This window comes from Mus musculus, chromosome 2, assembly GCF_000001635.26.
Source record: "Mus musculus strain C57BL/6J chromosome 2, GRCm38.p6 C57BL/6J".
Taxonomy (NCBI): Eukaryota; Metazoa; Chordata; class Mammalia; order Rodentia; family Muridae; genus Mus; species Mus musculus.
Window position 1 is genome coordinate 38,690,625 of NC_000068.7, and position 27,137 is coordinate 38,717,761.

The window sequence follows — 27,137 nt, forward strand, 5'->3', positions numbered from 1 at the left end:
CCAGGCATTTGTTTCTGGGGACCTACGATGTGGAAGAACTTGAAGCCCTCCCTGTCTGTCATTTGCAGAATGGGGGATAACAGGCTCTCTCTCAGAAGACCTTATGATACAGTCCTATGCTAGTTTGGGGCACAGCAACTACCCTGCACCCAGTAAATACGCAGAGAAGGTCAGCTATGACCTGAGACATGTAGGGCTGTAGGCAGAGGAAGCTGTGTTCAAGGCATTGAAGGCTCTGCCTGGGTGGAGAGGCCAGAGATTCACAAGAGAGAAGACAGCAGAGCCCCTGCCTTTCACTGGGAACGCAGGCCCAGGAGGAGGAAAGGCTGGGCCAGTTGTCCATTCCCTCTGGAGCAGGTGGACTTTGTTAAGTATCAGCAGCATACATGCTCAGCCCTGGCAGGACCCATGGCCCATGACTCGGGGCCCAGGGGGTGTGTGAGGAGGTAGAAAGAACCAGGCCCTTGGTGGCCCATAGCTAGCTGCATTTCCATGCGCTCTGAATCCCTTCCCTTGCAGAAGGCCCCTGTTCCAGTCATAAAGGTTTGGGGATCAGGGGGCAGGACTAAGGGGCTCTTTCCAGGCCTTTCCATCCTACATATCTCTTCTTCCTCCCACACCCTCTATGCTCCAGCCACACGCAGTCAGCTGGCGCCACCCTCTTTCTTTTTATTGCCACACTGTTCTATCTGGGCTGTCTTTGTTTCTGTTAAGCTGGTAAATTCCTAGGCATCCTTAAAAACCCAATTTGACCCTTCTCCTGTGAGCTGAATCAACGACTTTCTTATTTGTGGTTCAATTACATAAGGGGCCACATCGTATCATCTGGTTAATTAAGACCGTTTTCTTTAAGCCTGGGCATTGCCTTGGGACAAAGCAGGAGAAGAACATTTTTCTGCCACCTCCCCCTAAAGGAGGTACCCTTTTTCTAATTGTTTTAGAAACCCTGGGTGGACCAAGTGTGGCCCTAGGTTAGTCGCATTGGTTACAGTGGGTGGGGCAGTGGTTGAGCACCGCCTCAGCTGCGCGAATGTGGAGAACCTACAAAGATGGCCTGGGAGAGCAGATCCAAGGGGACCTGAGGTGCTGGAACACTCAGGTGTTGATCAAGCTCAGTGCTGCCACCTAGCAGGCTTCGTCGGCAAGGGTGGGGACTGAGGACGGTAGAAAGGGAGAGCCAGGTTGGAATCTGGATCCCCACACTGAACACCCCCCCAACCCCCCCTCCTCTGCTGGAGCTGAGGGAGGGTGTTTGCGAGGTGTTCATGAAATGGATGCACTTTCAGTATGGGGCAGAACTGGTATGACCAGGTGAGTTGAGAGGAGACCCCAGAAGTCACAGTATCTCCCAGGGTTTGTGTATACTTGAGCCCCAGGCTTGGGGTGGGGCCCAAAGCCTAGTAGCACCTGCTGTCTCCCCACCCTGGGCTCTCCAACTGTCTCCCGCCTCATTTTTAAAAATATCTTCAATGTGTATGATATGTATGTAGACACTCAGATATATACACTGTATTTAGATAGAATCCATCTCCCACTGCTCAGTTTCCAGGACTCTCTCCATATCCCCCCCTCCCAACTTCCTTAAGTCATGTTCTTAATCTGCTGAGTCCATTTAGTGAAGCCTGTGTGTACATGGCTGCAGGGCCTTCCAATGGAGCACTGGAGAATGGGTTAGAATCACATCCCTGAAGACATCTGACTCTCTTGCCCCCAGAAGCCATTGACAGTAAGAGTAGGGGATACGTGAGTTCCGCTGGAATGTTGAGTGGCTTGGTCTTGTGCAGGTTCTAAGTGTGTGTGTGTGTGTGTGTGTGTGTGTGTGTGTGTTGCACGTAGGTCAGACGACAACTTCTGGGAGTCTGTTCTCTCCTTCACCAGGCCTGCAAGCACCTTTACCTTCTGAGCCATTTCAACAGTGCCCCTTCCCAGAGGTTTGAGCTGAACACGTTTTGGTGGCAGGCAAACCCTCACCACCACCCAGAACCTACCCCAGGGACTACACCTCGATTCAGAATGCAAATTCACAAATGCTACTGGAAACTAATTGCAAAATTTATTTCAGGGCTGCAGGGCTGCAGGGGTTTATAAGGGCACTTCTTGTCTTGGGGCTGTGGGTCTCTGGCCTTGGTGGGAGCACGCATTTCAGGGGCAGAGGTGGGGGCTGAGCCAGGGTAGTAGAAGACAGGAGACAGCCTTGTCCAGTTGGGTGGGCCTAGCATAAGCTGTAAATCTGACGCGAAAGCAGGAAAGACAGTGGATGTCCAGTCTGGAACAGAGGATGGCTTAGGCCTCTCCCCCGAGTGCTTGGTCCTACAGAGTGGCTTTCAGGAGGCAAAGCAGCAGCCAGGGAACTGAAGCCAGCTTCAAGGGTAGTGGCGAGGGACCAAAAGGATGGAGCCATGAGAAAGTCCTCAGCACTGTCCTCATATAAAGATCTGTGAGTTCTCCTAGATTTACCCATATCCCCACCTGCACGGACTCTAAGCCCCAGCAGGCCTCCTGTTGTTCCCCTAGTGGGGCTGAGGCAGAGGGCAAGCAATAGCACTTCTCGGGGGTGAGGTGGGGTACAGATGCCACCCCGACTCTTGGAAAGAGATGTCAGGAGAAAGCTTTGATGCTAGTCCCCATATCCCAGCTCAGTCCCCAGTCTGTCTCCTGCCCACTTCTCTCTCACACACTTTCCAAGGACTATCTAGGTGAAAGGAAAAGAATCCCAGTGACTTCAACCTTGCAGATAAATACCAGCCCAGCCAGCTGGTGATGGGCAGGGTTAGGGCAGGAATGTTGGCTACACCAGACTCCTCCTCCCTGGGTAGCCGGGCCCTGGGAGAAGGATGATCACACCAAAGTCCTCCTACAGGTAGAGGATCAGAATTAGATGGGTAGAGGGCGGAAAGGGCTCTTTTTGCCCTACCCACTCTCATGGTATCCTCTGGGGACCCAATTTAGCAAACTCAGTTTACAACAGTGGACTTCCTGCTTCAGTGGAGTCTGGAGACCCCCTCCTTTGCCCTCATTGATGCCTGTAGACCTTCCTTTGCCTCTGATAACAGGAGAGAGGGAAAGGATGACCTCTGACCCAAGGGACATCCAGACCCACCAGGGAATCCTGAGCCTCCTCCTGGGACCTCAGATACCAGGAAAAAAAGCTGGGGGCTGATGGAGGAAGGAATGGTTAGAAGCCCCCTTTGGGGCACTCCAAGTGGCGGACACAGGCCAATGGCTAGTAAAGGCAACCTGCCCCGGCCAATCCCCGCCCATCCTTGCCCAAACACACAGCTCTGGAGCTCAGGGGCAGGGGCTTAGTGACAGGGCTCCTGGATCACCTAATGCAAGGAGTCTTTTGGAGGCAGTGGCATCCCTGCCTATTGCCCGCTGCCTGGCACCCAGGCTCAAGTCTGCTTGGCCTGCAGCATCTCAATGAGAAGGTTGTTGCGGGGCATCTCGTTGCCCAAATGCTTGTGGTACAGGTACTCCTTGGCCTGCATGCTCAGGGCCCGCACCTCCACCAGGCACAATAGCAACTGCTGGAATTTGTCCCCGCAGTGTGGGTAGTGACACAAGGTGTAATCCAACAGGGCAGCGTTGGCCTTTTCCTGGGCGTCCTTTACGAGGCTGTGGTTGTTCAGGAATTTCACATCTGCAACGGGAGCAGCCCATCACCCTCTTGTCACTGTGCTACCAACAAAGTTGGGCTGACACAGTCACCAGTATTACCAGCACCATACCACATTCCCAGAGGATACCAGCCTGTGGGTGCAGAGACTGCTATGAGCCTCTCAATGGCAGCCTCCCCACCTCCACCCTGTGGCCACCCGTCACTGACATCACTCTGCATATTGTCCCCAGGCATCTCCCTGTGCTTTCTTTGTCTTTGTTTTGTTTGTTTATTTTCTTTCCTTTTCCAGACCGGATCTCACTATTCTCCCTGGCTGGTCTGGACCCACTTGCTTCTCTCTGCCTCCCAAGTGGACTAATGCATGTGCCACTGCACCTAGAAAATCCCTGTCTATCAGTATGGCCGCCACCATCACCAACCGCTAAACCATATCACTGGCCCAGTCATCATTGCTGTTGTCACCATGGATACTTGACAATCAAGACCATCCGGAGCATCAGCAGATGTATTGCTAGTGTGGTGTTTACACCTCTCTATTTCCTCATCTATGAAATGGGGTGCACTTGTCTCTACCGGGATGTAAGATACCGACTTGTGAGAAAGCATATCAAAGCCTTTCTATAGCCATCACCCCTTCCCTGATAGACACCACCATCAACATCACTGTCCAAAGCACCTGTCTTAGGGTGTCAGACCCATGAGCACTCTGGGCATACCTGGAAAGAGGCTCAGTTATAGGATTCTGGGGTCAGCTTCTTGGCAGCACTGTTCATGAAGAGAAGGGTCATGGGTGCGTGTATGCGGTTATGTCTGGGAAGTTGGGGAATGGTTATACCCGGAGCACGTGGAGCCATGTTGAAAAGCAGGACAGAGTGCCAGGTAAGAGAGAGTGGGAAGAACTGAAGGTTTGCAAGGCAAAGCCATTTCCATAAATGTAAAATGGCACTGAAGTAAAGTGTAGCTTAGAGCACACTGTTGGCCTGGCACTCATGGGCCCTGGTTCTATCCCCTATACTATCAAAAAATGAAAAGAGAGGGTTGGGGGAGGGTGGAAAGAAGGCGGGCGGGTGAGCAGGCAGGCAGCCTGGCTCACTAGCCCTCTCCATACAGACATGCTGTGTGAGAACAATGGTCGCCACGAAGCTGCAGATAGACATGGAAGGCCAGCTCCCAATGAGAGAGAGAGGAGCAGGTGGCTCAGTGTGGACCAAATGTGACTGGGGCTGGAGTGTGGTGATCAGTGCATCCTTGGGCCTTAGTCCTGCCTCAGACACAAAAGACGCCATTGGAGTTGGTTAGGAGTGAGCTGCCTTGTGGAAAAGTCCCTGCCTGTTCTGCATAAAAGGTCACCTTCTTCAGGGAAAGGGGCTGGAAACAGGGTGTCTGGGTCCCTCCCTTGTCACCAAACCCCTGTCACAGCTCTCAGCCTCTATCAGCTCATGTCCTGCTTAGGAGTTTAACATCAGCCCCCCCAGCCCTCGGAGCCTACCCTAGTGTCTGCTGGGCTGCCATTTCCAGAGGTTCACAAGATGGGTCACTCATCTGCTTTCCTCCCTTGGGGTAGGTACCCCCAGTCTTTCTACTGTGGGGGAGTTGGTCCAGCATGCGCTCTTGGCCCTCTAATCCCTCTTAACACCCACTGCGCTAGGAAAGCTGAGGTGCCTGGCAACCCTGATCCTCCGCCGCGCCCAGCATACCCGCTGAGGCCTGTGTTGTCCAGAGATGGATTTAGGGAAACCGGAGCTGGGCCTGAGTCGTATGGCAGGATTTGGCAGCTGCTGGCTTCTACCCTGGCTCCCATCACCCTCCAATAAGTGAGCTAGGGTCATTTTCCTCCTCCCTTCCCTGGGATTGCCACCGGTTCACAGACATCTTTATGCCTTTTAGAAAAAAAAAAAAAAAAAAAGAGCTCCCTTTGTCTAGAGGCACACTCTGAGATTCCAGCCCAGTCCTTCCTTGCCTCAGTCCCCCTGTACAGTGAAGCCTACCCAACTGTACAGAGCAACCCGGCTCTCTAGCCTGGCTGGCTCCAGGTACATTTAAAGGTGATCACAGGAAGTCATTCCACCAAGCTGGTCTCCTGGAAGCAAGAGATGCCTACTGATCCCATCTGTCCTTACCCCAACCCCTTTCCCATCCCTGTATCATCAGCCAGCATCTCCACACTGTTCCTGGGTTATTCTGACATTCTTAACAGGAGAAAGATGGGGTCTGCCTCAAGGCTACCCAGTAAAGGGGCTCAGAGGAAAGAGATGAGGTGGAGGAGGATGGGCCAGGATGCTGCTCAGATGGAAGGGATGGAGACACCAGGGCCTCGGCTTCTGGCTTTACCAGGATTTACTGTTCTCAGCAACAAGCATCAGGGACTCAGGATGACAGTGGGGTAGAAGGGGGAGGGCGCAGGGCAAGGACAACTTTCAGGGACAGCCCCTCTCTAAGAAGGTTCTGGACTCTCAGTTCCCACATATTAAGACCTCCATGGTCCTGGAGCATGGCGGCAGCTATAAGGTGGGTGGACACCCACAGCAGCCATAGACCAGAGCTGGGATCCGTTTCATGGCACCAGCCTGGGTCATCCCTTCAGATATCTAGACTGCAAGAAGTGCATTCTGCAAGAGTGTGCCTAGACCACTCACAGGTATCAGGGAAGGATTCAGACCCAAGCCTGTCTGATTCTAGGAGCTGCAGGACTTCCTGCTGCGGGCGGGCAGGGCGGGGCTGAGATTCCCAGAGCTGGAAGGCTTCCGAATCAGGTTCTCTGCAACCTATGGGGTTAGTCTAAGATCCCACCCTGGATCTGACCTCACACCTAACTTTTCCCTCACCTGGAAACCTTAGATCAGTTTACCTCTCTTCTCACCCAGTCTAAGGGATGGAATACAGCCACATCACACTGAGTGCGGTAACCTTTGCTCTCAGAGCCAGGAACAGGCTTCGTCCCCAACCTGGAGATTCTCCCTTCACATGCCAAGGGGCCCACACCCCAGCTCTGCAACCAGAGGCCACCCCGGAACCTATCTTCTATAAGATGGGGCAGGTCAGGACAGGGACCCTTGCTGAGTACCAGCCTGGGACCTGGGCCTGCAGAATGGACAGTACTGCCCACATCCCTGGAGGCAGAAGGGTGGGAGATGGCACCCCACCCTGGAAGCAGCCGCTAGCTCCATGAGCTGGGGGCCCCCGGGATCTCAGAAAAGCCCCCTTTTCACGGTTTAATTGAATATTTGAATAATCCTTTCATTCCAGCGAGGCATAAAGAATGTTGTCCCAATAGCAGTGACTCAGGCAGGCGCCCCCGCGCACAATGGCCCCTCGAGTGGCTCTGCTATTCAGTCCGTCTTTTGTTGGCTTGGAGCGGTGGGTAAATTGCAAACGCTTAAGGGAATGCTGCCGTGCGCCTCAATGGGAATCAGGAAATCGAATGTTAGGTCAATCCATTAAGCTTCGATTAAGTCCTCGGCGGAACAATGCCGGCCGGGCCCATCTTCATAAACACTGCGATTGCCAGGAGAGAGGCACTAATTTTAATTAAGCCTCCTTACCTGCCTCTGAGCTGCCTGAGATGCTATTTAGACGCCAAATGGCACCCTTCTGCAGAGACAAGCGAGAAAGAGGTGTGTGGAGAGGGACAGGGTGGGGGTGGGTGACAGTTACTGCCTGGGGTTGAGGCTGCCCAGCCCAGGGCGGTGATGCTGAGGATGCCATAAGCAGGCTGACTAGACATCTGTGGACAGGTGGACAGCCCTGTCTTGAGTTCTAGTTCCTGAAAGCTCAGCTTTGACGAGGAGTCCTGCATTTCAGAGTCAGAAGGCCATCTATCATCACCCAGCTACAGGTGTTGCCTGCTGCAGGGCTTGGGCTATCAACCTACTATCCTACCCCAGGCTGCAGCTGGAAGGGCCTTAGATGGTGATATGCAGACGTGAGGTGGTCATGTTATTCCCAGAGTGGGAGCCATTTCAGAGCAAGGCTCAAGGTACCCAATAACCAAGGCCATGCACAGTTCATCCCCTGTCTACCTTATGGTCTCCTCTCTACCCACCCCCCACCCCCCATAAATTCCAACAGGCTGTTCCTTCTGTTTGTTTCAGCACACTACTATTCACACTGCAGGGTCCAGCTTAGATATATGTACTGCATCCTGCATCCTGACCCAGTAGTTAACCAAACTCTGATCATACTGGACTGCTCACCTCCTATCCCAACATGAAGTCTCTTTACAAGGACTCTACAACCCAGTGTATTAGTCAGGGTTCTCTAGAGTCACAGAGTCTCAGTCATCGTCCCCTCATTCTAGGCTCCAGTAGGTTGAGGTCCCAGAATCACTGTCTCCTGTTCCTCTGACACCCCCTACCTCAACCCAACTTCAGGCCCACTGAGCTGAGAACTCCTCAGCCACCATGGCCAGACCTGAGACAATAAAGCCCTCAGTCAGACGCAAAGCATAGATAAAGACTGAGCCTGTAGGCTGGTTTGTTCAGTCACTCTGGCTCATCTGTTTATGGACTTAATAAGGATGATTAATAACATCAGCACACACTTCTGAGGGCCAGGATTGTGGTAGTATTACCTCATTGTATCCTTGCAGCATGTCAAGGACACTGACGGATGTCATTTCACACATGGGGAAATAGAGGCTCAGAGAGTGACTTGCTCAATTGCACAAAGCCGGAGAGATCAGAGTTAGACTCCAGGCAGCCATGCACTTATCCAGGCTCTTCCCACGCTCCCCACTCTAGCACTGATCTCTCTTAAGTTACCGGAGGTGAAGTTAGCATATGGGATGGGAGGGGGGCGCTGAGCTGCCCCAAGTCAAGGCACCACTGAGTCCAGCCCCAGGAGAAATTGGGAGGCCAATGTCCAACTGGGCCTAGTAACTTTGCTTGTAGGAGAAAGGGGGCCGTGGGGTTCTCTTAGGAGAGAGAGCACGGCTGGAGCTCTGACTGATGCTGAGAAGTCCTCTTTGCTGAGCACCTCACCCAAGATCCTCCCAAGCGTGGCCAGGACACCTAAGGCTGTGCTACACTCTAAGGTGGCAACTTCATCGTGGACATTTCCTAACACTCTGTGGAACCCTAGCCAGGCTGAGAGTCCCAGGCCCTTGTCCCCAGCCACATGGAAGTGGCATGTAGGCCAACTCTGCCTGAGCACTGGGCTTCCTCACCAGCTCCCTTCTCCTCTCTGTTTCCAAACACTTCCTATACTCTAGGAAGCATCATTGCCAGACTGCCACAAAGACATATCTCCATTCTGTCTTCCCTCTAGTTCCATACCTGCTTCCCCACTGACGAATCCTCTGCACAACTCACCCATGGAGACTCTCTCTTCCAAGCTTTCTAGCCCAGGACTTGGGCTCTCTGAGGCATACCTCCGTAATTGTTGCATCGTGCTGCTATGTAGGCCCCCATCTATGTATTCTGCCCTTTATAAGACACTTGCTGTCCCCCTAAGTACTGAGGGTAGCAGTTGGGGTCTTTCCCATTTGCTACGTTGTTTCCAGTCCCTGGCACCAGCAGATGTTTGTACAATGAATGAATGTACAGGTAAAGGGATCTAGAGTCAGAACTTGGGTCCCTGTAGTTCAGGGAGTTAGGGAAAAGTAGGGACCCTAGGATGGGAGCCAGGGAAGAAAGTCCTAAATGCAGCAGACATTTACGTATGCTAGGTATGAAGAGCAATTTCTGGCACAAATCAGATGTTCAGAAAGGTCCTCACCCCATGAAAAATAAAACATAGACAACATCTCAGCCTTCAGGATTTCACAGGAAGAAACTAAGTCCCTCCAGGGAGCAGCCAGGCCCTGACCCACAGTGTGCCCTTATAACACTCACTGTGTTATAGGAGGATCCTTGTCCCTTGGGTCTTCTAAGCACAGTAGGGCCCTCAACATCTTTACCACCCTCCACTGCAGAGCCTGCAGAGGCCACTCACCGAGGCTGAAGAGGATGAGGAACTTGAGACAGACGAACTCCTGGCGGTCCAGCTGCAGTGCATGCAACTGGAGCACTAACTCTTGGGCCCGCAGCACCAGGCTGTGCAGCAGGGAGCCAGCCTGCACAGCCACTGTGCTCAGCTCCACCTGTACCAGCAGAGGGCAGGTCAGGGAGGTGGGCAGAGAGACAGGGGATTAGATGAAAGGGCACAGGGCAGAAGGTCCTGGGCAGTGACCTGGCTTAAGTACTGAGCCTCAGCCTCACTATTTTGCCAGCTTTGTTCCCTCTGTTGAACCAAGCTGAGCACCCATGGCTGGCCTCGTCTTTAGTGGCAGTGGAGCAGGCACCAGGCAGTGGGAACACTGCGGAGCTGAAGGATACTTCATTTACAAAGAACTGCCTCCAGCCCTGTAGTGGGAACAGTTCTTGTACAGCTGACTCTGACAAGTGCCCTTCCTGGGGCAGGGGAGAATGCAGTAGGGGTGGTTCTGCTGAGCACAGGAAATGGCCACCATATAAGAGCTGGTCCATCAGAACCTACCTCGTTCTCTGTCTGTCTGTCTCTCTCTTTCTCTATCACACACACACACACACACACACACACGCTCATGCAGATATACTCACAAGGCTGTTATCTGTTCCCTGAAGCTATGGTACTCTCGTCTACACACCCACGCCCACTCCTGCCCTTCAGTGGCCATTCCCAGCAACAGAGACACACACCTGCATATGCATTTGTGCTTACACTTGTGCCAGGCAGCTATGGACACCCACACATCTTTGTATGTTCAGAGTCACACAATCAAGCATAGGTGGGTGGCTACACCCAGAATGTTCTCGCAGCACCGTGTATCCCCCAGATCCTATTTTTGCACTCTTGTGGCCCAGAGTAACCCCTTTTGATCAGCATCCCCATTCCTTCTTCCAGTGGACTGAAACATGGGAGATATGAACCCAAAATGAGGACATAGGTCCTGAGAGGCAGGGGCAGGAAGTAGGACCTTGATCTGCATTTTGTTCCAGAACCCACTGTGCCCACTATTCAACCTGTGTCCCCTCATGAGGCCACTCTCCTGTCTCCAGAGATTTTCTTTTCTTCCTCCTACTTCTTTCCCTATACCTCCTCTCACCATCTCTGTGCTGTCCTCTTTAAATGTGTCCCAAACCCCAGCACTTTAGGCTCCTTCACCCACATCCACTAGGAACCCTAATGTCCCTCCTGTGGGTGGAGGTGGAGTTCAGGAGTTTCCAGGCCTTCCTAATGACTTCCCACCCCGTAATACATTCTCTGATCTAAAAGGGCCAAATTCTGAGTCTGAGCTCTCTTTACTTTTCGCCCACTCTTGTGTTCCTTCGTTCATTCGTTCATTCATTTATTCATTCATCATTTATGAGAATGGAGACCTACAGGGTCTCACCTGCTCACCAGCCCTTAGCAATGCCTGCAACCTCATCTCTTACACTTGCCACCCCACAGTTCCTTGGCCCTATTCCGAATCCCTTCTCAGAGTCCTAGATCCTGCAGCATCCACATGTGTGACAGCATAGACTGCCACCTGTCACTTCAGTACCAGCTGACCAACTCTGCCTTATTTTGGGGAGATCCAATTCCACTGTTATCTCCTATAAGAACTTCCACTGACCATTCCACACTGTGGCTCCTCAAATGGCCCCAGGACACAGAGAAGCCTGGCTAGTGCATGTCCCTGAATTTGGAATTTGGGGTGTCCCGAGTCAGCCTGGAGAGGCCTGGGATTATGCAGGACTAGGGGTTTGACCAGTTCAGTTACCTCCTGTCCAGTAACCAGCAGGATGCTGTCTTCCTTGCCGTACTGGACCTGGCGGTAGATGTGGTCCAACACCAGCAGCTCGCTCCAACAGTTCTGCAGCAGTGTCATCTGGTCAGCCACCTGTAGGGAAGAATAATGCAGAGGTCTAGCTGGGGACTGTCCTCCGGGCCCTTCTCTCAACTCTCTGCTCAAAGTCTCAGATGGAGACTATCTTCCCAGCTGTTTGCTTCATTGGGTCCCAGTGAGGGCCTCCTTCAGGCCCCCATTAGATGTGTGACCTCACACGTGTCCCAGAGTTTTTCTGGACCTCCATGTTTTCAATCGTTCAGTGACTCCCGGTGTTTGGAGAGGGCCAGTCACATATCCCACACCCAGGAAATGTCAAAGACTAGGAGTTAATGCTGTGAAGACCAACCCTCACCACTTATGCCCAGTAGAGGACCTGTGATCATGGCTGCCCCTGCAGGGTCCCTGGGGGGAGCTGCAGAGGTACCTAGGCTCCTGGGGAAGATAGAGGAGCTACTTGGCTCATGGGCTCTCAGCTGTCTGCAGCGATAACAGAACAATGAGCAAGGTAGATTCTAACGATCAGGGTGCAGTTGGGCCTTGGAGCCCAGGGGAAGACAGTCCCTGCTGAGTATCTCCCAACTCTGGGGTCATTGCATCCTCCCACAGAAAAGACAGATGCTTCCAACAGGAGCAACTTCTGCTTAGTGCCATGATAACTACAGCCAGAGACACTTTGCCATCTCCTCCTTCACCCCTATACCCAACCTCTCTTCCCTCACTGCCCTATCCCCACTCACCTCCTTTTTCCCCACCCAGCCCAAAGCCTTTCTTTTTAAAATAATTGTTTTACACTTGTGTGTGTGTGTGTGTGTGTGTGTGTGTGTGTACCACAGTGTGCATATAGAGGCCAATTCTCTTTTTCTACCACATGGGTTTTCCAGGAATGGGATTGAGGTTGGCTAGATCCTCCCAGCTCTCTCTGGACCACACCTTGCAGTGACTACCACCAGCCTTGCTGCATGTCAACCCCGTTGACAGTCCCCATCATTTTACAGAGAGAAGAAATTGAGCACTGAGCTCAGGCAAGGCACCTATGGTTGTACAGCTCAGTGTGAGTCTAGGTCCATGCTCTTTACCAGACATAGAAGACAACCTCCCCGCTTGTCCCACTTGCCACCAGGACTTCAGAGTCTCCTACAGACTGGTTACCTTGTCCATGAAGCCCCAGCTCAACCCTGCTTTCTCACTACCCTTTGGAGCTAAGATGGCACCAATCCATGCCTGTCTTTCCTGGTACTTTGGAGTATGAGAGGGCAGGACTGGCTTCCCCCATGCCACTGTTGGCCCTTCAGGCATCAGCAAGAGGCTGATGAAGGACACTCACTCCATAAAGCTTCATCCTTCCCTCAAGCCCAAGGAGAGATAACTAGACGTAAAAACTAGCTCTGCCCTCAGTTTAGCAGCCTTTCCCTCTTCTCTGGGGCGTCCTCAGGCAGGTGATGAGAAAGGAGAGGACAGGTGTGTGGGCTAGTCTTATGTCAACTTGACACAGCTAGAGTCAACTGAGAGGAGGGAACCTCAGCTGGAAAAATGTATCCATACGGTTGAGCTGGAAGGAGACCTACAGGGCATTTACTTAATTGGTGATTAGTGTGGGGGGAAACACGCCACTGTTCTAAGCTGGTGGTCCTGGTTCTATAAAAAGGCAGGCTGCTCAAGCCATGGGGAACAAGCCAGTAAGCAGCATCCTCCTTGGCCTCTGCATCAGCTCCTGCCTCTGGGTTCCTGCCCACTTTGAGTTTCTGTGTTGACTTCCCTCAATGACTGTAGCTCAGGATATGTAAGCCAAAGAAACCCTTTCACGCCTAAATTGCTTTTGGTTTTGGTTTTGCGTTTCAACACAGCCATAGTAATCCTACCAAAGACAGAGGGTCAAAAGGAAAGAGCATCCAGACAGTCATGCAGGCTCCTCGGGACCCCACCCACCCACCCCTGCTCCAACACACAGGGCAGGAGAGCAGGGGGGGCCTGCTTCTGCCAGTCCTTACCCATCTCCTCTGGGTCCCTAGCCTAGGCCTCTCTGCTTGTCCTGAGCCCCATCACTGTTAGAACTGAGACCCAGCCTCTGACCGCGGCTACTCCCCATCTCTCCTCACATTTCCCTCTCCATCACTCTTTCCAAGGAGTAAACTAAAACGCAGTGCCAGAGCCCCTCATGCCTGCCAAGGTGACAGATACTCATGGGACAGATAGTCAGACAGAATCACCCAGGTGAAACCAGGCAGGGGGATCTAGAAAGTTCTCTGGGGCCCCTTAGAACTTCTGGATGCCTGGGTGGGGGAAAAAAAAAACCTATAAGACGGTCACAGTGGCAACAAAGTAAATAGAGACCCATGTGGGTGACCCAGAAAGAGGCCCAGCAGGGTTGAGCATTCTCTGTCCCCATCTCAGGCATAGGCGCAGATACCCTTGTGCCCAGATGGAAGAAGCAGGGCAGGAGAGACGATAAAGAGGAGTAATAGGAGATAAGCAGACTGAGCCTTGGCAGAAGGCAGAGAGGTCACATCGACCTGGGTGCCCAGCCCTGCAGCAGACTCTACCCAGACCTCAGCTGTGGGGCTGGCTGGCCCAGCTTGAGGACCAACGAGAAGGCTGCAGTGTGAGGCTATGCTGAGCACGCCAGACCCCGAGTTCCAGCCCTTCACCTGGTCATGCGCTCTCCTCAACCATCATTTCCTGATCTGTGATAGGAAAGGACGCTCTTCCCTCTTCTGCATTGAAACAATCGGGCACAGCTGGCACTTGAGAGGGCACAGGGCACCTGGTCCAGCCCCAGAGGTTCTGAAGAACCTGCTCCATTTTCCTTTTGGCCAAGCAAATTTTCCTGTCATGCCCACCTCTTCCTGTGGGTGGGCAGATGCACACATGGGTACCCAACTCCAACATACTGCGACTGCCTGTGCTCTCCACGAGAAACTGCGTGTGTAAGAATATCTCTCAGCCCAAAGAGCTGGTTTCCACCTTCCTCTTGCCACCTTGGGAACAAGGTCATTTGCAGTCCTGGCTCGGGGTCCCTGGCCAGCCCAGCCTGTCTGTTGAGTCCTCCTATGGCCCATCACAAATCTTGGAGCCTTGACACAGCAGTCTGCATCCAAGAAGGGTATTGATGGTGTTGTACTGACCTCTCCCTCAGCAGGCCTCTCTGGAGCCCCTGGGGTCTGATCAGTCTGGCAGCCAAGGCCAACAGGCTCCGTAATTCTTCAGGGTCTGACACTCCATGGCTGACCATGGCACACTCCTGGCTGAGCAATTATTTATCAGCCCAGTACTGACAGACGCACTGTGTCTCAATAAACCATCTATCTGAGCAGTTATCTGCTGCCAAGGGGGGGCCTCCGTGGGGAAGGAGAGTGGGACACTGAGGAGGGACAGATGTCAAGATGGACTGCCATCACCTCCTCCAGCCTGTCCTTCCTGACGACTGTGTTGAGCACCTGGTAAAGGTGAGTCTACCACTGGTCAGATAACAAGTTGGTACACCACCAGGGGCAAAGTGGGTCCCGTTTGACAGAGCTCAGAGGTGTGTGGGCCTTGTGTGTCCTTCCCTGTGTTCTTCCCAGAAGACCTGAGAGAAGAATGGAGAGTCTTCCTTATGCTACAAATAGGGGCCGACCAGAGGGGAGGAATGGACTCTGCCAACGGGGTTTCTCGTGTACACGTCAAATTCTTTACCTGTTCTAGCTCACCCAGCCTTTACAAGGTACCAGGAAAATATCAGTTAGGCTCCTCCTACCTTACAAATGAAGAAACTGAGGCCAGAAGAGCAGAGTTACTTGCTAAGTCCACGGGTGCATGCCCTGACCTGTCTTCTGACCACTTCTGCAGAGAAACCTTTGACTCCCACAGATGTAGCAGCTGTTTCCCCTAGGTCCTTTATTTCTCTCCACTCGAGGCACTCCGGGACCTGTTCCTTGACAATCTACATATGTCTTCTAGCTCTCCCTGCAGCTTCCTGGGTCCAGTTCATTCTGATGTCCCCAGTGCCCATCTCAGAAGCTGCCCTAGTCATAGAGACACAGATTTCCTACATTTCTCCTAAGATTTGCACGTGGCACAGTGAGACCCAGCTCACTGGGCAGCCTCAGCTCTTCTGACCTGCATGCCTGGCCTCTGTGACACAGACCCCCCAGCCTGGCAAAGCATGCTGGCTCTAGCGAGGCTGTAAGTGCCGGGCTCGGGCTTATCTGCAAGGTCCCTCAGAAGCAGCACTGACTATGGTGAAGATTCGATTCCTGGGCTCCTTTCACAGGTTCTGGGAAGGGGAAGCAGGAAGGTTTGAGCCACAGAGAAGCCAGAAGCAGGAAAAAACACTCAGCAACGCTAGGACAAAAGCCCTTCCCATCCTGCATGACCCCCCACCTCCCCAACCAGGAAGGCGGCCAGAGGAAGTGCCCTGCCCCTGAATCCAAGATCCAGGAAAGCTGAGAATGCTTAGCTCCTTCTACTCTCTGTTCAGGGACTTCAGGGAATCTTGCAGCGTCTTGGGGGCAGGGAGGAGAATCTTCCAGAGCAGTACAGGGCAGGTGGGAGGGTCTAGCATCTGATCAATATCTACCTACATCATTTGGCCTAGAAAGGGCCAGTGAGAAAAGTCACCCAAGACAGAGAGACATGACATGTGGAAATGAGAGTCACAGTCAGTCATCAGTTCCTAACTCCCAGAGTCCCCTGGGGGGCTTGAAGTGCCCCCATAAGGCTCAGAACACCCATGCTGCACCTTATTCCCCTCGATGCCAGCCAGGCAGGCAGTGCCCCCAGCCCATCTGGCCACATGCCCAAAGGAAGCCCAGGCAGAGTGGCGTCAGCACTGACAGCCGCTCAAGGCTGCAGTGCTTCCCGCAGGGGGGTGGGGGCAGCAGCCAGCTGTTTATAGCTAGCCTCAGAACAACCAGGGGGGCTTGACCTAGGAGGGTCAGGTTGGGTTGTACCCATGCCAGGCAGCAGTGAGTCTTGCTGAGGATTCTGGAGTCTTGGGGGTGGTGCACATAAGGAGCTAGGTAGGATACTGCCGAATCAGCTCTCCGGCCTTAGCTAGTAGATGAAATGACTCGAAAGTTCTTCCTGTTGCTAGCCTTAGTCCCTCTAGCTGTGATCCTGCTTTCTTTACCTTTATGTGCACTAATCCTGAGAGAAAGAGGGCACTGAGATGAGGGAGGGCAATTGCATGTGGCAGGAATTCCATCTAGTTATCCTACATTCTTGTACACACATGTTTGCACACATACACCATCACCACATCACCATCATCATCACCATCATCATCACCATCACCATCACCATCACCATCATCACAGGTAGTAAATCACATTAGCTAGGAAGTACTCAGGTCCACAAACACACAAAGCCATATGCCCAGAGCCACATCTATGACAATTGAGGATGGTGGGATTGGGGTTCTTTCTGAATAAATGAGAGGATAGGATGGCCGGACCTGCTTCTGACATAGGCTGGAGATTTGGGGGCCAAGACAAATGTTTGAGGGAGCCCAGAGTCTCAAAGATAGAGGGAGCTGTCTATAGAAATGCCGAGAGAGAGAGAGAGAGAGAGAGAGAGAGAGAGAGAGAGAGAGAGAGAGAGAGAGAGAGAAGCAAAGCCTTGTGGAACACGGAGGTGCTGAGAGATCACAAACCAGGGAGGGAACGCACGAGAGAAAGAGGCTAAGAGAGACAGATGGAAGAGATAGGGAGCGGGGTGGACAGGGAACAGCAGGCACTAGGAAGCTGCAATAGCTCAGAAATGCCCTTCTTCCATGCAGTGGTACTTCCCCAGACACTGCCTGAAGCCACTAGGCTGCACTGCCCATCAGAAGGGTGATGATGGGCAGCTAAGATTAGTAGCTAGAGCCAGGGACTGGGGGCTATGAGGGGGTACCCACCTCCAGCTCCTTAAAGACCATGCACCTTCGTGCCCAGTCGACAATGGAGATAAAGGTCTGGTCGGCCATTCTGCAGAGGAGGCTGAAGGGCGCTGGCTGGTCAGAGCGGCTTTTGGCTGGCTCCTGCAGACAGCCCACGATGCGAGCGCGCACCTGGTCCTCCTCTGGCTCTAGTTGCAGCAGCTGCAATATGAGCTCTGGTACATTGGGCCCTCCTGAGAAGGGCTCTGGATAGCTGTAGGGTGGCCCTGGCTGTTGTGGGGGGCTGGCATAGGGCTCTGGATACTCAGACTTGATGGTGCGGTTAGAGAAGGCAGGATAGAGGTAGCCAGCCAGAGGTCCGTGGGGACCAGGCACAGCCATGGGTAGAGATGGGGCTCCAAAGTCACCCAGCGGCCCACTGGGTGGGCCAGAGACCAGGGCCTTGGGCTCCGGTGCGTGCAGGCTAGGGGGTAACATGTAGTCCGGTGGGGGAGGGGGTGGCGGGGGCACCCCCATCGGTGGTCCGGTCTCCAGCTTGAAGCCATTGGCCCGAATCTGTGCTTTCTTCTGCTGCTTCAAGGCCCGGTCTCTCTTGTACATGGGCCCAAACTTGTTCCGGCCACCCCGCATTCGATCAGCACGCACAGCTGTGGGCAGGAGCAGTCTGTCAGGTTCTACCTTCCCAACTGTCTGCCACAGATCTTTTCCCAAAAGATATGTCTCTCTCACACACGCTTATACCATTCCCCATTCCTATTCAGTGGTCTTCATCAGCCTTGGTTTGGCATCCCAGGCCTTTCTCCACATTCTCCTGACCCCATCTCTCTCTCCTCCACCCACTCACCCACCCTCCCCTCTGCCTGGAACCCCTTTCTTTTTCTTGCATTTACTTAACACCCAGTCCAATGTTGCCACCTCCAGGAAGTCTCAGAATTCCCCCAGGCAGAACCTCCTGTCCTGCCCCATACCTCAGGCTGAGAGCTCCTGGGTTCAGGCGCCCCGTCCAGGCTCTGACAGGGAGATGGGCAAAGCAAAGGGGCCCTAGTCTGCTTTGCTCACGGTGGGGTGCCTTCTTGATTGTACAAAGCTTCCCCCACGGCAGTCTACTGTGAGCCTGGGTTTGGTGCTGGAGGAGGGGACCTATTTCGCTGACCAGATGTTTTTCTCCTGGCCAAGAATGTGTCACCAGCCAGACTCAACAGGTGCATCTCTGCAGCTCCAGTGTGGCTCCAGCCCTTGCTCAGACAGGACCCCACCCAAGCTCTGAGAAAAGGGAGAGGGGTGGTGTTCCACACAACCAAAGCCTTGGGAGCCTGCCCGCCACATATCTTCCTGCCGGGAGGTGAACAGTGGGGCTTTGCTCCCTCAGGTTGCTGTGCAGGCTCTGCCACCCGCAGTAGCCAGCTCTCTGCCTGCTTGGGACCTGGACCTAGGCATGAGGGATCTAGACACGGGACAGGGTACCTCCTTCAATCTGAGTCCCTCTCTAGGTAGCAGGATGTGTCCACCGCTTTCCCCAGCCTTCAGGGCCTTCTCTGCAAAAACTTTAGCCAACAGCTGCTGGCTGGGCGCTCAGCCCGACTGGGGCCAGCGGGGTAGAAGCTATGACTGTCCACTCTCTGAGTCTCTCCTGATGGACCATTGCTTTCCTCTCTGGACCAAAACAGAAGGGGAGAGGCAGCTATAGACCATTGTTCCCTTCACCCCAACCTTCTCAGGGGTGGACTCTGAATGCATGGGAAGGAATCTCAATTCCCATGAAACTTACATGCCTAGACAGACAGACGGACAGACAGACAGATGCACAGTCTAAAGAGCGATGGACAAATAGCATCAGAAAGTGTGATAGTAATGGCAGTTACAGCTATTCTGCCGAGTCTTTCCCTTCACAGCAGGCAACTCCCGCTTTTTCTTACTCCCCCTCCCCCCAGTCCTCCCACTAACACAAGGCAAGCATTACTTTTTTACTTCATTATTCAAATGGGGGCATCTGCAGCTCAGAGAAGTCCCTAGTCTACAAGTGATAAAGCTGGGATTTGAACATGGTCAAGTTATTGAGAGCTGTGGCTTTGGCTGGCTTGGGGAATTTATGGGGTTGTTTGGGAGCTTCTCATACAGTGGGACTATTGGGGCACAGTTCTGTCCTGGAGAAAGACTTGCCTCCCGAGGTAGGGGTGGGGGTGGGGAGATACTGGATCTCAATATGATGACTAGCAACCACCTTGCCTCAGTCTCCAGAGTCCTAGGATTTCAGGGATGGACCACCATACTCTGGAAGTCTCATTTTTGATATTTTGGGACTGAGCCCAGGCAGGCCCTACATGCTACACTCTTCTGGCGCTAGACTCCCTAATTGCCTCTGCTCCCTGCAGAGCTGGGGCCCCAACGTCACGCCGAGGGGCCAATCACCTGGATCCAGAAACTGCTCCGCTTTCCCCTCAGCCCCTCTCCCAGGCCCGCCCGCGGCTCCCTGGGGCGGCCAGCAGTCAGGGGGTCCCGGGCGTGCAGGACGCGCACCTTCCAGGCGCATGCCCACCGTCAGGCACTTCTGGAAGCGGCAGAAGGGACAGCGCTTACGCTGCGTCTTGTCGATTTTGCAGCTCTGACTCTCGGTGCACGTGTAATGCTTGTTGTTCTGGACTGTGCGCTTGAAGAAGCCCTGCTCCAGAGGAAGGGAATGAGCGCCAGGTCCCGACCTTCGTTCGCCGCCCGCACCCTTGCCACCCGCTGCCTACACCCTCCCTGCTCCCGCTTTGCGCTCACCTTGCAGCTCTCGCACGTGAGCAGCCCGTAGTGGTAGCCCGACACCTTGTCACCACACACTGGACACAGCTCGTCCAGGTCCTCGTCGTACGAATAGTCCATGCCCGCGGCGTCCGCCTGTGGAAGGAGGATCGGGTCAGCGCGGGCCGACGGCGACTGGCTTGGGATTGCCCTGGTCTGTGCACACGGGGCGGTCCCCAGCCCGGGCCGGGTGCGGGGGTTTGTGGGCCATGTCCCTGCGCTGCAGCTCAGCCACCCGCCGCGTTCCAGGGCTGCTTCCTCGCCGCCTCTGCCGCGCCCGATCCGGGACCCTCGGATTCGATGCATTTCCATCCAGATTCGTTTGTCTGAGAACAAAACCCCGATTCTGAGAAAATCAGATAGGCTCGGACGCGGGCAAGACAGACGCCAGGGAACCAGGGCGAAGTAGGGCACACAGCTGGATTGTTCTGGGGGCCCCGACAGAGACCTGAGGCAGAGAGTCTAGAAGAGACAGAGACTCCAGCCAGTACTGCTCAACGGAGAGGGGATCCTGGGTGACAGGGACAGGAATGCGGTGCCAACGACATTGGGAGAGATTCGTAGATGGTTGATTGGGTAGGTAGGTAGGTAGGTAGGTAGGTAGATATTGATAGATTATGTAGATAGATGATAGATAAATGATAGGTGAGATGGATGATGGACAGATGGTGGATCGGTGACTGATAGATGATTTAAAAAGATCGATATACAGTACATAGTGAAAAGACGAAAGACCTGTGATGGGTAACGAAAAAGACGGGATCAGAGGCTAGGAGTGACAGGCCCAACGAGAAAACCACGGAGACACAGAATCAGAGACACAGTGAGAGACACTGAGCAAGGAGAGACACCCTGGAAAGACCGCGGCAGCGAGAGTGACAGAAACACAAACGCAAAACCTGAAGGACGGAGGTGCCCAGCGAGAGGGTCGGGGATGGGGAGACAGACTCTCGGCAGGCTGCGGCTCGGGCAGAGAGCTCCAAGGCGTGGCCCCGTGGAGGGACAGGGGCCGACCCTGAGAAGCAGAGAACCCAGGCGCCGGGCCGCTGGGTCCGCAGACAAAGCCACGCAGCGACGGCACCCACCGGCGAGCCGAGACGTCGGGCCGGGAGCGGGCGTTGAGGGCGCAGCCGGGTCGCGGGAGCGGGGCGGAGACCTCCGGCGGAGAAGGGGTACAGAGAGTGGGAGACAGGCTGCGGTAGACCTCAGACGGAGAGTCCAAATCCCGAGAGCCGTGGCCAGGAACGTGAGAGCCAGTACGACGGCGGCGCCCACCCAGGCCGCTCCCGCGAGCAGCACCCCGCCTTCGGCCCGCACCGAACCCCGCACCTTTTGGCCGCGCCGCCGCCCGCGATGAAGCCGCACCCGGGCTCAGCGCCGCCCGCCCGCAATGACGGCCACTCGGGCCGAGGGCGGGGAGACCGTCCCGCTCTGCCCCCGCCTCCCCGCGCCCGCCGCCCGCGGGGCTGCTCGAGGCGCACCTGGGACCCGGGCCCCTCCGCCGCACTGCGCGCTTCGCGAACCCGCCGCGCGGGGCCGGGGTGGCCGCTCTATATGCGCGCGTGCGGTATCCGGGGGCGGAGGCGCGGTTCTTGTCCTCCCCACAACCTGGCCTGTGCCCTGCCCTCCCTACAGCCCCACTCGGCCTTCACCCTCACCTCCTGGCCCTCCAGTTCCAGCTCGATCCTCCGAAGCCCGCGAGTTCTAAGAGAATTGGGGACCCTGAGCACCCCCGGAATCCGGTCAGGTGCCGTGTGCGGGGAAGCTTCGGGCCTCCCCCTGCGCAGGGAGGAGGCGACCTCCCGTTTGCTAGTCCAGTTTAGGGGTGCCGAGGCCTGAACGCTGGTCGTTTGGCCGCGTGAAAGTGGTTAAGGGTGTGAGTGGGGCGGTGAGCAAGGAAAAACTGGACTTTTGAGTTAGCACTACCACATTTGCCTCTTCAGGCTGCAGGCACCCACTCCAGCCCTGTATTTTAACCCGAAGCCAGCTCTCCCAGAGTGTGGCTGAAAATGGATGTGGTGCAGTGGACAGCAAGAGTTCCGGGGGGCGAACCCCATTACCAGGAGTCTCCCTCAGGCTGCTCGCCTGGAAATGGGATGTATGGTCAATTCCACTCTACGGCATCCCAAGGTCTGGTAAGCAGCCCGAGCTCCATGGGCGCAGAGCCCGAAAAGCAAAGCCGTGGGGCTATACCCAGGCGCCCCTGTGAGCTCTGCTCTAGCTAAGGGGGAGGGGGAGAACGCGGGGGGGGGGGTGGGTGGGGAGAACTACTGGGCCTGCGGGTGAGGTGGCAGAGCAGTTGCTCTGGGCTGGAAGCGTGCACCAGACCAGATGGCTTTTCAAGTTAAGTAACTAAGGTTGAGAGATCTTTGAAGAGGCCTACTCAATCCAGCCCAGTCTCCTTAGCCACCAGGGGTGGAAGTCAGTGCCAGGGACTGGAAATGGACGCCAGAAAGCCTCAGTGGGGAAGCACAGCAGTTATGCCTTGGCAGAGACCCACCCATTCAAAACTCTGTGTGGATCCCACCCGTGGCTCGGGTTTCTGTGGGTGCTGGACTAGGGTGCTTGGACAAAGCTGTGCTTGGACCTAGCACAGCGAACCTCTCAAGTCATTCACCCGATGGGGGGAAGAACCACCGAATCTAACCGATGTGGTTGTCCAGTCCTAGCTCAGGCAAGTCACTCCCTACCGTCCTACAGAGCTGAGGAGTGAAATTGCGTGGCTGAAGTGGATGAATCGTAGAAGTAAGGAGAGCGAGCCAGATCAGGCCCTCTCCCCACACTTGGCACCTAAACCTCAGGGATAGGGGCTACACGGGCTTATGAACAAATTCCCTCCCGATAGGAACCCTCAGAAAGTGAAACTGGGGAGGGAATGGGGTTCAGTGGCAGACCACGCCCAGTGTGAGGCTCTGCCGTTCATTTCTTACATTGCAAAAACACAAACAAAACCAAAACAAAAGCCCCCAGATGAACCTAGGCTCAGAGGCCAGCAGGCAATGGGGATGAAGGAATGGAGGTTGGTTGGGATTCTGACTGGGCTCTCGAGTAGCCCACCAGGGGCATCTTGGATAATGTGGACACTCCTCTGGGCTAAATCCCTGGTAGGATGGGGGATGGGCACCAAGCTGCTCTCTACCTTTCTGCCTCTATCTCAACCCTTTCCTCCAGGGGCCCACTGAATGTCCCCCCTTCCTGTACACTCTTATAGTGACGCACAGCCCTTCATCCATCTACCCAGGGAAGCAAAAGAGACACTGGCCCCGACTTACAGTAGAAACACAGACATACACATATGGAGGCTCAGATTCCTCCATAGATGCAACTCAGACACTCAGGCAGCAAGACTCCAAGACCAGAAGACAAACCTAAGAGAACCCTCAGGACAGACACAGAACACCACACCCTCAGGAACCCCCGGCTACCTCTAAGACACCACCAACCACCCTCAGACCCTACTGGGTCTGTCGCCATAGGCCTAGCTCCTCTGTAGCACACCATAGGAAAGGTGAGGGGTATTGTAGTGGGGAAATGGATCTAGAGAGACCCCTGGCCTTTTCCCTGCCCAGATTGGTGGGCGCTGGTCATTCTGTAGAGCAGGCAGTGGCCAGTCTAGGCCGGAGCAAGGCACTGAAGAGGGAGGCTGGCCATTAGAGGCCTGGGCCCCGGCCTTCACTTACTGAACGGAAGGAGAATTCTCAGCCGGATAAGGGTGGACACTGGACACCAGGGTCCTGGTGGGGAGGCTCCCAGGCCTCAGGTAGGGCAGTGGCTAGCGGGCTCTCAGAAACTTCTTCACCCAGCAGCGGGCGGGCAGCGGCGGACTGGAAACTGGCCCTGTCCGATCGTCCTTTCCTCCTCCCCTCGTGGGTGGGGGGGCCACCGGAGGCCCAATTGGTCTCTGCCCCCACGTGACTCTGCAGGCCTTTCTCCTCCTTTGTTGGTGTTTCTCTTCATTTGGGTCTATATCTTTTTTCACTCTTCTAAAAGAAAAAAAAATATCCCTATCTTTATGGGGGCCCTGGGTGGGGGCAGAGGCCAAGGCACTGGAGAGACCTTGGCCAGCTGGCTGTCCAGGCTGATGAGGGAGCCTGAGGCAGGGACCCCATGTAGGCAGATAGGCAGCGGCTTGTTAGCGACTGGGTGGGAGTGGGACCTGATTTATGGCCTGCTCCCTTACCAGGCTGGGAGTTTCTCCCCTTGAATGGCTTCCTCCCTGGGTCCTTGCCTGGGCTGCGTGGTCCAGCTTGTCCCAGATCTGAGTGAGGAGTCAGAATGGCTAGTGTGGAGAAATGGCATGGTGGAACCCATCAGGTGGGGTTTGTGTGGCCTTTTTGGTGGCTTCTCTGGGAGCTGCAGATATGGTCCATTGGTAGCTGGGGAAACTGAGGTTGTGCCAAGACTGCTGGGCTAAGGGTGTGGCTTCAGGGACTTCAGGTAGGACTATGTGGGTACTAGGACCAGGTAGGAAAGAAGGGTTTTTGTTTGTTTGTTTGTTTGTTTGTTTTGTTTTGTTTTGTTTTGTTTTGTTTTGTTTTTTGTCTAGATGGCCAGGCATCCCTGCTTAGCCAGTTCCAGAACTGGCCTAGCCCTATTGGATCCTGATGGCTGAGCCCTTCATGGTCCCCCATCCCACACCTCTCAAGTAACCCTGTGCATTCCTTCCTTCTACATCTATATAAGTGAGCTTTGTGAGCCAAGCACTGTTCTAGGCACTAGGGGACACCGTGATATGATGAGGACCAGGGACCCTCTGTCACAAGAGAATTTGCAACCATTTGTTCTGAGGAGTGGTTCAGGGGCATGAGTCCACAAAGTAGGGACCCCTGCTGGGAACCCCCACTTCCCTTGAAGAGACAGGCAAGTCAGGCAAAGCTTCTCATTTCTGAAGCGCTGGATGATAGGGCCTTTTCTGGATGATAGGGCCTTTTCTGGATGATAGGGCCTTTTCTGGATGATAGGGCCTTTTCTGGATGATAGGGCCTTTTCTGGATGATAGGGCCTTTTCTGGATGATAGGGCCTTTTCTGGATGATAGGGCCTTTTCTGGATTACTGAGCCAATTAGATTTGGGTTCAGAGTGTCTTCTCCTCATGTTACCACTTAGGGTTTTTGTTGTTTAGCTTTGAGACAGTGTCTCATTATGTAGCTTGGGCTGGTCTCTGACTTTCCAGCTACTCCCTTGTGAGGGCTGGGATTATAAGCATGCCCCATTGCAGCCTGCTTCAAGTTAAAAAAAAATACTGAGTTCCTATTAATGATACTCTGTTATGCTTGCAGACAGGAGCCTAGAGTAACTCCACCTAAGAGGCTCCACCCAGCAACTGGCTGAAATAGATGCAAAATAGACCCACAGCCAAACATTGGAGGGAGCCCAGGGAGTCGTGTGTGTGTGTGTGTGTGTGTGTGTAGGATTGAGGGCTCTGAAGGGGATAGGAACTCCATAGGAAGATCAACAGAGTCAAGTATCCTGGACCCTTGGGGCTCTCAGAGACTCAGCCACCAACCAAAGAGCAAGCATTGACTGGACCTAGGCCTTCCCTACATATGTAGCAGATGTACAGCTTGGTCTTCATGAGGTCCTCCAACTGGAGTGGGTGCTGTCCCTGACTCTGCTGCTGGCCAGTGTATACTGTTCCCCTAACTTGACTGTCTTGTATGGCCTCAGTGGGAGAGGATGTACCAGGCTGGGTTGGTACAGAGAAGAGAGGTACCCCTTCTTGGAGGAGAATGGGAGGGGGATGGGGTGGAGGGGTTATGCAAGAGGCAGGGCTGGTGGGGGGCTTCAATAAAAATAAAAAAAAATAGTGAGTTCCACAGTGATTTTACTACTGTTCGACATAATATTTGAGTAAGTTAAACTTGCTCATTTGAATTATATCTATACCATTGCACGCAACGTTCCTCAACACTCTGGCTTCGGTCAAGCCTCTTTAACCTAGAAAGTCATAGTTTTCTTGTATAGAGCTAGGATTTAACCCCTTTGTTTTGTTTTTATTATTTCTCGGTCCCCCACTTCATTATTTTTGTTTAATTTAAACATTTTTTTCTGAGTTTTAAATTTTTTGTTGGAGATAAACCATCACTCTGTAGTCCAGGCTAGCCTCTGATTGGTGGCAATTCTCCTGCATCAGCCTGGAGTGCTGGAATTGCAGGTGTAAGCTGCCATGCCTGACTCTATTCTCTGGCTGTCATGTACAGGGTCTCACTTTGGAATTCACACTGTTCATCCTCTGAGTCTAGTAAAGAAATGGACCAGAAAACACCATTTTACCCTGTGGCACACACAGTACCACAAAATCCTGCCTCTTTGCACCCCTTTTGATGGGAGACTTCATGAAGTAAATTCTATATCTCCTGGTGTGTGTGTGTGTGTGTGTGTGTTGTGTTGCTGGGGTTCAAACCCAGGACTTCAGAAATGCCAAGCCTGCCTTTTATTTATTTATTTTTTTTAGAAAATATTTTTCTTTTTTATATATTTGGTTTTTTGTTTGCTTGTTTGTTTTTTCGAGACAGGGTTTCTCTGTATAGCCCTGGCTGTCCTGGAACTCACTTTGTAGACCAGGCTGGTCTCAAACTCAGAAATCAGCCTGCCTCTGCTTCCCAAGTGCTGGGATTAAAGGCATGTGCCACCACTGCCCAGCTAGAACCTGACTTTTAAAACAGGTTAAATGGGATCTTTCAGCACCATGGTGCTGTGGAAATAACCAGCTAGCTTAGCTGTGATGTCCTGACAAGTCCTTGAGATTTGAGAGTTGCTGGCAGAGACTGGGTTTCATTCCAACTTGGCCCATCTCTGGCTGTGTGACCTGTTTACATCTCATGCTCTTCCTTTATAAAAGGGGTATGAGGTGTGATGGCACACGTGACTTACCTAGTGTCCTCTTAGGATGCCATGTATGCTCAGTAAATGTCAGACACACACACATACACACACACACACACACACACACGATCTGCTGAAAGCTTGGCTGCTCTGTCCTTAGAGGCTTTTTCCTTGTTGAGTCTGACATTGCAACATCACTGTCAACATTGCTTGCCCTTCTGTGAAAGTGTGACTCATGTCAGCTAGGGGAACCCTCTTTG

General features: G+C 53.7%; 1 protein-coding gene across 2 annotated transcripts, besides 42 other annotated features; it reads right to left on the minus strand.

Annotated features, from left to right (window-relative positions):
- Nucleotides 1-2,031: 2,031 nt before the first annotated feature.
- Nucleotides 2,032-23,918, minus strand: Nr5a1 (nuclear receptor subfamily 5, group A, member 1). Of its 2 annotated transcripts, none has more exons than NM_001316687.1 (7): nt 21,382-21,610; nt 20,032-20,148; nt 19,786-19,927; nt 17,287-17,915; nt 11,343-11,462; nt 9,551-9,698; nt 2,032-3,640 (listed from the first exon to the last, which is right to left on the minus strand). In NM_001316687.1, the coding sequence occupies exons 2-7, from the start codon at nt 20,131-20,133 to the stop codon at nt 3,393-3,395; spliced, it is 1,389 nt and encodes a 462-aa protein (NP_001303616.1). In that variant the 5' UTR covers nt 20,134-20,148; nt 21,382-21,610; the 3' UTR covers nt 2,032-3,392. The 2 variants fall into 2 exon arrangements, with proteins under 2 accessions (NP_001303616.1, NP_620639.1); NM_139051.3 differs by lacking the exon at nt 21,382-21,610 and adding an exon at nt 23,733-23,918 and having other exon boundaries at nt 2,036-3,640.
- Nucleotides 4,081-6,101: an enhancer, noted in NCBI's record as "2 kb NcoI fragment for pituitary gonadotrope-specific enhancer (PGE)". NCBI's record gives its function as "enhancer in pituitary gonadotropes" and the evidence as "EXISTENCE:transgenic organism evidence [ECO:0001131][PMID:18417734]".
- Nucleotides 4,081-7,600: a biological region, named in NCBI's record as "Nr5a1 enhancer region in intron 6". NCBI's record gives its function as "regulatory_interactions: Nr5a1".
- Nucleotides 4,978-5,464: an enhancer, noted in NCBI's record as "486 bp conserved enhancer fragment". NCBI's record gives its function as "enhancer in pituitary gonadotropes" and the evidence as "EXISTENCE:transgenic organism evidence [ECO:0001131][PMID:18417734]".
- Nucleotides 5,230-5,253: a protein binding site, noted in NCBI's record as "Pitx-RE". NCBI's record gives its function as "positive regulation of enhancer activity" and the evidence as "EXISTENCE:protein binding evidence [ECO:0000024][PMID:18417734]".
- Nucleotides 6,714-7,600: an enhancer, noted in NCBI's record as "0.9 kb KpnI/ScaI fragment for ventromedial hypothalamic nucleus (VMH)-specific enhancer". NCBI's record gives its function as "enhancer in ventral diencephalon" and the evidence as "EXISTENCE:transgenic organism evidence [ECO:0001131][PMID:15994202]".
- Nucleotides 6,733-7,234: an enhancer, noted in NCBI's record as "503 bp conserved enhancer fragment". NCBI's record gives its function as "enhancer in ventral diencephalon" and the evidence as "EXISTENCE:transgenic organism evidence [ECO:0001131][PMID:15994202]".
- Nucleotides 14,280-14,927: an enhancer, noted in NCBI's record as "0.6 kb SacI/KpnI fragment for fetal adrenal-specific enhancer (FAdE)". NCBI's record gives its function as "enhancer in fetal adrenal gland" and the evidence as "EXISTENCE:transgenic organism evidence [ECO:0001131][PMID:16705164]".
- Nucleotides 14,376-14,395: a protein binding site, noted in NCBI's record as "Ad4 site-4". NCBI's record gives the evidence for it as "EXISTENCE:protein binding evidence [ECO:0000024][PMID:16705164]".
- Nucleotides 14,391-14,411: a protein binding site, noted in NCBI's record as "Ad4 site-3". NCBI's record gives the evidence for it as "EXISTENCE:protein binding evidence [ECO:0000024][PMID:16705164]".
- Nucleotides 14,461-14,840: an enhancer, noted in NCBI's record as "short form enhancer (PP/PH/Ad)". NCBI's record gives its function as "enhancer in fetal adrenal gland" and the evidence as "EXISTENCE:transgenic organism evidence [ECO:0001131][PMID:16705164]".
- Nucleotides 14,473-14,493: a protein binding site, noted in NCBI's record as "Ad4 site-2". NCBI's record gives its function as "positive regulation of enhancer activity" and the evidence as "EXISTENCE:protein binding evidence [ECO:0000024][PMID:16705164]".
- Nucleotides 14,581-14,600: a protein binding site, noted in NCBI's record as "Ad4 site-1". NCBI's record gives its function as "positive regulation of enhancer activity" and the evidence as "EXISTENCE:protein binding evidence [ECO:0000024][PMID:16705164]".
- Nucleotides 14,652-14,680: a protein binding site, noted in NCBI's record as "PH probe". NCBI's record gives the evidence for it as "EXISTENCE:protein binding evidence [ECO:0000024][PMID:16705164]".
- Nucleotides 14,652-14,680: a protein binding site, noted in NCBI's record as "PH probe". NCBI's record gives its function as "forms a heterodimer with PBX homeobox 1b" and the evidence as "EXISTENCE:protein binding evidence [ECO:0000024][PMID:16705164]".
- Nucleotides 14,652-14,680: a protein binding site, noted in NCBI's record as "PH probe". NCBI's record gives its function as "forms a heterodimer with PBX homeobox 1b" and the evidence as "EXISTENCE:protein binding evidence [ECO:0000024][PMID:16705164]".
- Nucleotides 14,652-14,680: a protein binding site, noted in NCBI's record as "PH probe". NCBI's record gives its function as "forms a heterodimer with PBX homeobox 1b" and the evidence as "EXISTENCE:protein binding evidence [ECO:0000024][PMID:16705164]".
- Nucleotides 14,652-14,680: a protein binding site, noted in NCBI's record as "PH probe". NCBI's record gives its function as "forms a heterodimer with PBX homeobox 1b" and the evidence as "EXISTENCE:protein binding evidence [ECO:0000024][PMID:16705164]".
- Nucleotides 14,673-14,693: a protein binding site, noted in NCBI's record as "PP probe". NCBI's record gives the evidence for it as "EXISTENCE:protein binding evidence [ECO:0000024][PMID:16705164]".
- Nucleotides 14,673-14,693: a protein binding site, noted in NCBI's record as "PP probe". NCBI's record gives the evidence for it as "EXISTENCE:protein binding evidence [ECO:0000024][PMID:16705164]".
- Nucleotides 20,118-25,766: a promoter, noted in NCBI's record as "KpnI/SplI basal promoter fragment from -1.9 kb to exon 2". NCBI's record gives the evidence for it as "EXISTENCE:transgenic organism evidence [ECO:0001131][PMID:18417734]".
- Nucleotides 20,118-27,137: part of a biological region, named in NCBI's record as "Nr5a1 5' regulatory region", that runs on past the window's edge. NCBI's record gives its function as "regulatory_interactions: Nr5a1".
- Nucleotides 23,526-23,926: a DNAseI hypersensitive site, noted in NCBI's record as "DH site in mouse Y1 cells; the nucleotide coordinates are approximate for this feature". NCBI's record gives the evidence for it as "EXISTENCE:in vivo cleavage assay evidence [ECO:0001075][PMID:8626518]".
- Nucleotides 23,745-23,975: a promoter, noted in NCBI's record as "PstI/EcoR1 fragment for -90 to +140 promoter". NCBI's record gives the evidence for it as "EXISTENCE:reporter gene assay evidence [ECO:0000049][PMID:9013759]".
- Nucleotides 23,799-24,473: a promoter, noted in NCBI's record as "-590 to +85 promoter". NCBI's record gives its function as "promoter in the urogenital ridge" and the evidence as "EXISTENCE:transgenic organism evidence [ECO:0001131][PMID:12130543]".
- Nucleotides 23,873-23,925: a protein binding site, noted in NCBI's record as "-40 to +12 probe". NCBI's record gives its function as "positive regulation of transcription" and the evidence as "EXISTENCE:protein binding evidence [ECO:0000024][PMID:9013759]".
- Nucleotides 23,882-24,101: a promoter, noted in NCBI's record as "-216 promoter fragment". NCBI's record gives the evidence for it as "EXISTENCE:reporter gene assay evidence [ECO:0000049][PMID:11875113]".
- Nucleotides 23,910-23,939: a protein binding site, noted in NCBI's record as "WB4 site". NCBI's record gives the evidence for it as "EXISTENCE:protein binding evidence [ECO:0000024][PMID:12130543]".
- Nucleotides 23,934-23,958: a protein binding site, noted in NCBI's record as "-68 to -49 probe including CAAT box". NCBI's record gives the evidence for it as "EXISTENCE:protein binding evidence [ECO:0000024][PMID:9013759]".
- Nucleotides 23,947-23,974: a protein binding site, noted in NCBI's record as "WB3 site". NCBI's record gives the evidence for it as "EXISTENCE:protein binding evidence [ECO:0000024][PMID:12130543]".
- Nucleotides 23,951-23,976: a protein binding site, noted in NCBI's record as "E-box probe". NCBI's record gives its function as "positive regulation of expression in endometrial cells" and the evidence as "EXISTENCE:protein binding evidence [ECO:0000024][PMID:18165439]".
- Nucleotides 23,958-23,987: a protein binding site, noted in NCBI's record as "-97 to -87 Tcfap2 site". NCBI's record gives the evidence for it as "EXISTENCE:protein binding evidence [ECO:0000024][PMID:20962249]".
- Nucleotides 23,960-23,968: a transcriptional cis regulatory region, noted in NCBI's record as "E-box". NCBI's record gives its function as "required for promoter activity" and the evidence as "EXISTENCE:site-directed mutagenesis evidence [ECO:0005528][PMID:9013759]".
- Nucleotides 23,975-24,007: a protein binding site, noted in NCBI's record as "Sox-BS1". NCBI's record gives the evidence for it as "EXISTENCE:protein binding evidence [ECO:0000024][PMID:11875113]".
- Nucleotides 23,975-24,007: a protein binding site, noted in NCBI's record as "Sox-BS1". NCBI's record gives its function as "positive regulation of transcription" and the evidence as "EXISTENCE:protein binding evidence [ECO:0000024][PMID:11875113]".
- Nucleotides 23,975-24,007: a protein binding site, noted in NCBI's record as "Sox-BS1". NCBI's record gives its function as "positive regulation of transcription; antagonized by Sox9" and the evidence as "EXISTENCE:protein binding evidence [ECO:0000024][PMID:11875113]".
- Nucleotides 24,050-24,069: a protein binding site, noted in NCBI's record as "GATA-4 -175 site". NCBI's record gives its function as "positive regulation of expression in pituitary gonadotrope and Sertoli cells" and the evidence as "EXISTENCE:protein binding evidence [ECO:0000024][PMID:11181509]".
- Nucleotides 24,050-24,069: an enhancer, noted in NCBI's record as "GATA-4 site". NCBI's record gives its function as "mediates induction by GATA binding protein 4 on heterologous promoter" and the evidence as "EXISTENCE:reporter gene assay evidence [ECO:0000049][PMID:11181509]".
- Nucleotides 24,066-24,095: a protein binding site, noted in NCBI's record as "WB2 site". NCBI's record gives the evidence for it as "EXISTENCE:protein binding evidence [ECO:0000024][PMID:12130543]".
- Nucleotides 24,169-24,200: a protein binding site, noted in NCBI's record as "Lhx9 site". NCBI's record gives its function as "positive regulation of transcription" and the evidence as "EXISTENCE:protein binding evidence [ECO:0000024][PMID:12130543]".
- Nucleotides 24,184-24,213: a protein binding site, noted in NCBI's record as "WB1 site". NCBI's record gives its function as "positive regulation of transcription" and the evidence as "EXISTENCE:protein binding evidence [ECO:0000024][PMID:12130543]".
- Nucleotides 26,125-26,925: a DNAseI hypersensitive site, noted in NCBI's record as "adHS2-3; the nucleotide coordinates are approximate for this feature". NCBI's record gives the evidence for it as "EXISTENCE:in vivo cleavage assay evidence [ECO:0001075][PMID:15737622]".
- Nucleotides 26,150-26,767: a matrix attachment site, noted in NCBI's record as "NheI fragment C". NCBI's record gives its function as "associates with nuclear matrix" and the evidence as "EXISTENCE:fractionation evidence [ECO:0000100][PMID:15737622]".